Consider the following 8,620-nt stretch of genomic DNA (forward strand, 5'->3'; position numbering starts at 1 on the left):
TGGTCTACCGCGCACCGGTGGCTCAGTTGGCTGAGCACCGGGCTGCCATGCGGGAGGTCGTGAGTTCCACTCCGGCCGGACCAACACTCAGGGTCTTCAAATTACTGAGGAGAAAGTGCTGCCTTTGTAATTACATCCGCAAATGGAGTTCCCGGTGTTGTGGGTGGTTGGGTGGGTGGGTGGATATAGCAGGTCCACATCAGCTGAATAGCTGCCAAAACAAACAAGACAAACAAACAAACATCTCCTACTGAGAGGTAACTGGGAACAACCTGCTTCAAAAGACTCAACAGCTGCTAGCAGCATAACCAGGGCTCCTCTCTGACATTTCTGCAGCGAAAGACCTTTCTACTTTCTCATCCCATGTCAACGTTCGCCTTGTTATCCTTAGGCCTTACCCAGGATAAGAACGACTTCTGCTTTAAGTGTCGGGATCTTTGAGAGGACATTCCTGACTTTAGATTATGTTGAGAGAGAGACTTTATTTTATGAGGGTAACACGTGGCAGTAACTAACATTACTGATGAACTTGTGGCCCTCTGAAGAAGTGAGTGAGTCGTCTGGATGTCAAGACGATTTGATACATTTTTATATTTTCGTCATATTTCTAGTTTGCTGTAATTTTTTAGCTGTTTTTTCAGTAGTTTTGCATCACCGAATAAAAGACTGGGAAACAGTGCGTACTGTAATGAAAATTTATCAGGAATGATTTTCTCCGGAATTATTGACATCTTGATTGTTTCAACTTCTGGAAGATGAAATTCTATTTTAGTTTTCGGAGGGAAAAGTGGGGGCAAAGCACGGCCCTGGAAGAAGAACAAAAAAAATTGTAAGAAAGAAAGAGAGAGAAAGAAAGAAACGGGGTCGAGTGCCTGCCACAGGTCTCCCACGGGATTGGGGTAGTCTGTTCATTTCCCACGAGGCACTTCGCGTCACTAAGCTGCCTTCAAATTAATATGATTCAAGATGGCCACGAATCACCAGCAAGCCATGGACGCGGGATCCGTTTCAGGCCGTGTTGACGTCGATAACCCTCCGTTCTCTCGAATTTTTATAGTCTGTAGTAAAAAACACACATCGGATGACATGAAGCTTGCATTTGAACATATCGGCTTCATCGAGGATGTCTGGGTCGTCAAAGACAAACTGACGAAGGAAAATCGTGGGGTCTGCTACATCAAGTTTTCGAAAGCGTCTTCGGCTGCGAGAGCTTGCGAAGAAATGGATGGCAAAGTAATAGGAGAAGACCCCAAACCTATTAAGGTGAGCCCAAAGTTTAATCTATAGCTACGTGTATTGTTTAGCGTTGTGTTCAAATTTTGAGGTTACGTTTGCATTTCTTTGAATTTGTCAACTCACTAATTTGCAAATTTTACGCCATGTGCTCTTTCGTGATCCCTCACTTCCGAGATGAACTCTAGTGAGATCTGAGTGCTCTATGAATTAGGAAAAATACTTTTGACAGTTTATAGTAGTTTATTGTATCTAGTGCCTTCTGAGAGTTTTGAGAAAAAACTGGAAAAAGGTTGTTGACAGATTAGAGGATAGACACAAATTTATGAACGCGCTTTGTCTTAGAACGAGAGCTCTCAAGTAGTGAATTATTTATGTCAGATGACCACTTTCACCCGAAGTCTTTAAAACACTTTTCTTCTATAGACCTGGGGAAAACCGTGTTACAAATGTGCGCTTTCAATAGTCCATCAGTAAACGAAAATATCAAATTATTTATTTCACCAATTACGTTTGGATGTGTATTCCAACAACTTTTTTTCATACAATGCAAATAAACTTGCTTGCATCTTCGTTGAAAAATAATTTGGATATATCTTCCCTGGCTATAAATTTTTCACACTCTTATTACCTTTATTACATGTATGTAGTGAGTGGAAAGGAGAGCTTTTGCATCAAAGCTATACGTTGTTATCAAAGTTTTATGGTGAGGAAAAGCCTAAAATAAGAAAACTAAAATTAGAACTTTACTTTTGCCTTTTATTTTAACATTTATTTTGGCTTCCACATATTGTACCCCTATGGATTTTTGAAAGCTTTTTTGTTACGCTTATCGAAGAGGGGTTTTAAAAATTGATGAGATGTTGCTTGTTCTTCAATTAAAGTGTTTGTTCAGTGTATTGAACCCCTAATGGAATTAAATTTCAAAAATGGAGGCCCCTTTCAAAATGATTAATTTTTCATTAGCTACCTTAGCCTATCGTCATATTTTGGCGAAACTACAAATGTATTGCTAATGGCATATCTTTGGTCAAGTGTTATCTTATCTCTATAATTTATCTACAATCTTTAAGATCTTTTTAATGTGTAAGTCATGGGAACTCTATATTCATCAGGCAAACATAGGTTTGAAATAATTATCACCAAAGCCCCTTGATGCATTTTGTTAAATTGGAAATGTACATGTAACCCTCGGCCACTTATTCTTTGCATTTTAAACCAAGTTTTTATTACAATAATTCTAATGTTCGTTTGAATTGATGATCACATAATTTTCTTCTTCCACCATCTAAACTCTCACAAAATTTGGTATTATACAATTCACGTTTAATTTTTTCTCCATCTTCTCATGCTTACAAAAAGTGCTTATTGGCAAGGATTTGTTATGAATTATCTGGCCCAGTACTAGTCATAGAAAGCTTTGCCTACATTTCTCTTGTAGATGTTACCTGTGTTAGGAACAGAGTTTATTATTTTAGAAGGAATAGTTGCATGTTTCTGTTTCGGAATTGTGGACTGTAACTTTTACTGCAGGAACACTGCAGCAATATTCTAGATAAAGATGTGAAAATAGCATTACATGTAGCTGTTTCTGGATTTGGAAATTCATGGAAATGTGTTTGTTTTTAGGAGGAAAGGATTTTAATATGTGATGGTATCAATGCTTTAAAATCAAAACTCTGTGTGTAACCTTGGGTTTGTTACTGTTTCTAAGTGACATAATACATGTACATACCTTGTTCTAACTGAGTTCAGGGTCTTTATCATTAGCTCTGGTCCAAGTTTTTATCACTTGGTTTAATTAAATATGGATAAATCAACAGAAAAACAAGGATCCTTAACTTACAGTACAAACCAAGAAAACAAGGCTAAATAGTACTTGTAAGACCTTTCCCATGTGCCTGATTACCTTGGGTGCCTGGGAAAGGAAAGTAGTTGAAGTCAAGACGTACATGTGCAATTGCCGCAAATGATTTACATGTGTTAAAATGTGAAAAACGAATAAACATTATTGGCGGCTTTTTGAAATACATGTAGTTGCTTCCAAGATTCAAACTGGTTCACAAGTTTATTTCTCATAAACAAGATTAAAAACTTGTAGAATAGAGCTGGCTAAATTAGCCAATCATAGCATGCATACAATCTGAGGGATAAGATACAGTAACACCAAATACTCTGTGCATTTAAAGCATGACCATTGGGCTTCAGCCACATGACATACAGTAAAATTAATACTAGTATTTCCCAATCTATCATTATTTTGGTCGCATTATTGTTCATTATCTTCTGTTTTCTCAACTGACTCCATGTCCCTTGCTTACCTACTAAATACGTTCCTCTTTGTGTAGGTGATGATTGCCCAGTCGAAGTTTTCTGGTTCAAAGACTGATTTTCAGGATGAAACAGCCCTAACACGCCTATTTGTGATCTGCCCCAAGGATTATTCAGAGGACAGGTTGCGGCAGAAATTTCAAGATTTTGGTGAAATAGAGTATGTGCAGATCGTAAGAGACCATGCCACTCACGAAAACAAGGGTTACGGTTATGTGAAGTTCCGCAAGTCTTCATCTGCAGCCGTTGCACTTGAGAACTGTGATAAGGCACTCAAAGCTGTTTGGGCTGAACCCAAATCAGCAAAGATTGCTCGAAATGCAGCAGCTGCTGCAGCAGCTTTGCACTCCACATTGATACCACATAACCCATTTTTAGAGACAAATAGTTTTTCTTCTTCAGCGTTGGCTCCACCAGTGAATGTGAGCATGAATTCCCAGTCTTCTATTCCTGGGGTTGTAGATTACTACGGTGGACAAAACCCTGCAGCTGCTGTTGCAGAATCAATAACAACATCACACACTCCAACCCGTTTATTTGTCAAAGTGTCACCATTGATTACAGCAGAGCAGTTGTCTCGCTTGTTCGACATCATCCCAGGAATGCAGATATGCGATTTAAAGCGAAATTTCAATACTGGAGAATCTAAGGGGTTTGCTTATGTTACATACAACTCTGTAGGATCTGCAATCTATGCTAAGGAGAAGCTGAATGGATTTGAATACCCCCCGGGCTCAAAACTTGTGGTGAAGTATGCCGAAGATCCCCCAGGGGCACGAAATAATGGCCTTGGGCAGGGAAATGATGCTGCTTTCCAGGTACAGTCTTATGGCTCCAAGTCATCGCTTACAGGGAATCCATATGCTGCTGACCCAGGTGCTGTTTACACTACAGCAGCTCTCCCGGCCCCAGCGCCTTTAGCAGACATGAACTCTGAAGTGGCATCAAGGCTGTTCATAGTTTGCCAGCCAGCTCCACCTCCTGAGAATGCACTCAAAGATGTCTTCAGCAGGTTTGGAAACTTGATTGACGTGTGGATGATGAAGGAGCGGAACTTTGGCTATGCTAAGTTTGCAAGCAAGGAATCTGCCGATGCAGCTATTGAAGGTCTACATGGACATGAAGTGCTTGGAATGAAGTTGAAAGTGATGCATGCTGATCCACCAAAGTCAGAGGCATCTAGGAAAAGGCCACGTACTTGAATGAAACTGCCCTGGATGACTCTTCTGGGACCTCTAGCACATTTTGATGTTTTATAACTATGAAGGTACAGTAAAATGTTTTACTCCATGTTCTTGGTATACTGGTCGATTTAAGTGGTGTTTGTCATGTTGGAACCGACTTAACTGTTAGCACCAAGCACATTTACAGAGACTCCTAAAGCACTTATTTTGAACTCTGGACATGTTATGCCTGACGACAGATGAAATATTATGGGACTTGTCAACAGAACATGGACTGCCTTACTGCACATCGTAAAATATGGCATCCCCATGCACGAAACATCAGGTTAAAATAACAGAACTGAAAACTTTGGATGTCAGGATTATAATGTTGGACTTATTGACTGGACAACACGGAAGATACAGGACTTACGGACTGCACATCATTCAAGGTACAAGACTTGTGGACTGGACATCACAGATGATACAGTACATGTGGACTGAAAATTGGATGGGAACAAAAACTTTTGACATGGATTAGAATAGGTACAGAACTTCAAGACTTCACTTGTGTGAATGGCAGATACAAGACTTTCAGGATTGACCATTTGGATTTGTTCAGACAATTTGCCGTAGTTCATAGAATAATCTTGAGACTTTTTAATGGGATTTCGGTGCCACTAATAGCAGTTTTTTTTTTTTAGTGTTGCGCCTAATTTTAAACGATCTCCTCTTACAAGCATTTACTTGAACTTGTTTGTAGGTGTACATAAATAATTGGTGTTACAAGATAATAATTTGCATCATTATTGTTGTTACAATGACAGGTTCTTTTAACCGGTAGCATAGAGGGTTTGATGTAGATTTGACCCTTTTAGATTGGTGGGATTTTGACCATTCCTTCATTGTCAAGCTTTCTTATAATGTATTACACTTTCGGTTACTTGGTTTGAATCAGCCAGAAGTTGTCTTCTTAGGTATTCATGAAATTTTGTCTTTCCATGTCTAAAAAGTCAGCTATGTTACCATTGATTGCTGTCGCTTTTCTGTTATTTTAAAAGGCGAATTACGGGTCTGTTTTGAAACAAAAAGTTGAAATATCAAACCAAACGATTGTGATTCTGTGTGGACTTGAAGCATAGTAAAACCTCGATTTTACAAAGAATGACTTTTGATCAGTGAAAGAGATAAAATCCTTATTCTTCGAAATGTCCTTAAAAACGAGCTTCCAAACTACAAAAAGCATGTAAAACTACACAAGTTTTAATGTGTCCTTGATCTGACGTAAAAGGTACAAACATTTTAAACCACTGTCCTAAAAGGTAAATGTACAACGAACATTTTATAAATGTTTGATTTATTGTTTGTATTTACTTTAAATAGCAGGACCATTATAAATATTGTTAGCCATTGATTTTTGCAGACTTAACACTTTATGTTACCGTATGCATTGTACATTGTAGCTTTTCAAAGATCCTTTGTAGCAAGAGTGCAATAATGTCAAGTGTAACGAGATTGGTTCCTAAAACTGAAAAAGAAAGATTTCCGTTTTGATTGATTATTATCCTGTTTGGCGGAAAATTAAAAATTGCCTTTTTACTGAGATGGACGATTTACAATTTATATTGTTATTTTTTGTGTCTTCTTGGTCAAGTTGCAGACGTGTGCTCAAAAAGACACGGAGGAATGAAAGGTAGGCAGGAGCAAAATGTTTTGTATGGGTAATCGCATGATTTCAAGTGCAATTTGGAATAAATAAGCACTAGTAGTTTTTTTCAAAGACCAACAAAATTCAACATTTCGTAGTCTGAAAAAAGGCATGTGATTACTTATTGCGAGCGACAAAGGAGAACGCATTTTAATCGTGTCAGTCCCACGGGATGACCCTCGGGTATTGATCGTGATGCCAAACGATTTCAGCGTTTGGACACTATCTTGTTCTGGCACAAATGATCTCGATCTCATGTGATAGTGTTAGGGCTTGCCCAAGGGAAATCAAGTCCTGTTGGACGGGGTTAATACCTGGATGTGTGACCGTCCGGCAATACCCGTGCACGCTTGGGAGTCACGCTGTTTGGCTATCCAGCAAGAAAAGCTACTGATGTCTCACAAAACTGTTGTTGCATTTTAGTATACAGCATACTAAAACAGTGGATGCGTTGAACGCGCGCTTTGATTGGCTCAAACTCCGGATATCCGTTGCTATTCACCTCTAAGCAACTCGCGCGGGATTTGCGCCGAAAATACGCTGTACTGTAATCGTTGGTGAAATAATGAGTTAAGGACGGTGCCTACTATTGTTATTGCGCATCTCGAGATATTTGGACTTCCTATCGGCGGTGCTTATTAATACAGGGATATTTTTGCTCGGTTCAAAACTATGCGGAGAAAGCAGAACTCAGCAAGTGCTCTTGGTATCCAAAAAGAAAATTGGGGGTAACCACGCAGTTTTCAGAGATAATTAAGCTTGAATTTGAAAGAACGCCACACATTGTTTTGTATTTTAAAGCTTTTTACAAATATTGCTGATTAATTATCTTCGAAAAATGCGTGGTTACCCCCAATTTTTTTTTTTTTTGATTTCAAAAACACTTGTTAAGATCTGCTTTTCGCGCATAGTCAGTAAACCGCACAAAAATACCTTTGAATTGGAAGGCACCGTCCTTAAATCATTTTTTTGTGCTACAATGTATATTATCTCACCGTTTATGTATATACATGCACTAAAACAACTATTGACCCCCGTGTCGGTGACTAGCCACCTCCACTTCAGTGAATAGTTGTTATATAACACGTGCTCCATAATTGTTTTTAATAAAAATATTAGCAACAAGATGACTGTCAAAATACTTATAGTGTGATACCTTCATTACCGAACAAATACTAGAAAAGGGTACAAAACGATTCTCCTCAAAATTGACCACTCGTCGATGACAAAACAGGAATAAAGGTGGAAAATCGTTCGGAAACGTTGAAACTGGTCTCGAAATGTTGTTTACATGGCCTTAGCGGGTTTCTGATTGGCTTACGCAGCGTAGCGTGACAAGAGCGAGGCAGACCAGTTTCACAAAGTGGTGTTACACGGTGAAACTATTGTTTTTGTCACCACTGCGATCGTTTCGACTGTTGCAGAAGAAGAAAGCGGTTCTACTTTTCGTGAAACTTGTCTCGCAACGGAAGTTCAAAAAGTTTCACGAAACCGACCATGTTACACGGTGCAACGCCTGCTGAAACATGTTTCGCAACGCCGTTGCACACAAGTTTCAGCTAAAAGTTTCAACGTGTAACAGCGGCTTAATCTTTGATTACTGCTTAAGCAATAGAGGACTTTTTCCGTGTTTAAATAGCCTCATCTAAACACGAGGGGGAGAAAAACTTCAGAAAAACAATTGCTATGGACGATGTGTTGTGAACTGATATTAAGGAATTATGGTAAAACAATACCTAGAATTTGCTCTTAGTCGCTGGTCTTTTCTTTTTTTTTCTTTTTTCAATTTTCATTTCCGACGTTTTCGAGTTGCTGCCATGAAGGTATTGCTTGTACGCAATGACCTCACGACATGGCGGAAGGTACACCTTATATGGGAGTAATAGGCCGAGTTCGATATGTCAATATTCAGGCATGGCTACGAGGCTTTATTGTCAAATCTTTTTTCTTTGTCTCGCAAGTTTCAGGGGAGATTTATAAACAAAAGGAAATTTAAAAATTATCCTACGAGGGCGCGCTGGATATGAAGTGATAGATAACTAATGAGGCGCATAGCGCCGAGTTGGTTATGATCATTTTATATCCAGCAAGCCCGAGTACCATAATTGTTTTATTAAAAACTCCAGGATCAACAACTCTTCTACTGAAGCATCGATTTCTTCCTCGTAGCCATATGTGAATATTG

General features: G+C 39.0%; 1 protein-coding gene across 4 annotated transcripts in view; it reads left to right on the plus strand.

Annotated features, from left to right (window-relative positions):
- The first annotated feature begins 961 nt into the window (after positions 1 to 961).
- The window catches only part of LOC138013099 (RNA-binding protein 45-like), a 9,878-nt gene continuing 2,219 nt past the window's right edge, over positions 962 to 8,620 (plus strand). For 2 of the 4 annotated variants that reach the window (XR_011125174.1, XR_011125172.1), the window contains exons 1-3: positions 962 to 1,263; positions 3,582 to 4,831; positions 6,382 to 6,420. Coding sequence is in view for 1 of the 4 variants with exons in the window: in XM_068860064.1 (XP_068716165.1) it covers positions 967 to 1,263; positions 3,582 to 4,766 (1,482 nt within the window). In the remaining 3 variants the exon portion in view is untranslated. Of the gene's footprint in view, positions 1,264 to 3,581; positions 6,333 to 6,381; positions 6,421 to 8,620 lie in introns of those variants that run through there. The other 2 variants (XR_011125173.1, XM_068860064.1) reach the window with 2 other exon arrangements.

The sequence above is a fragment of the Montipora foliosa genome, chromosome 8, assembly GCF_036669935.1.
Source record: "Montipora foliosa isolate CH-2021 chromosome 8, ASM3666993v2, whole genome shotgun sequence".
NCBI lineage: Eukaryota > Metazoa > Cnidaria > Anthozoa > Scleractinia > Acroporidae > Montipora > Montipora foliosa.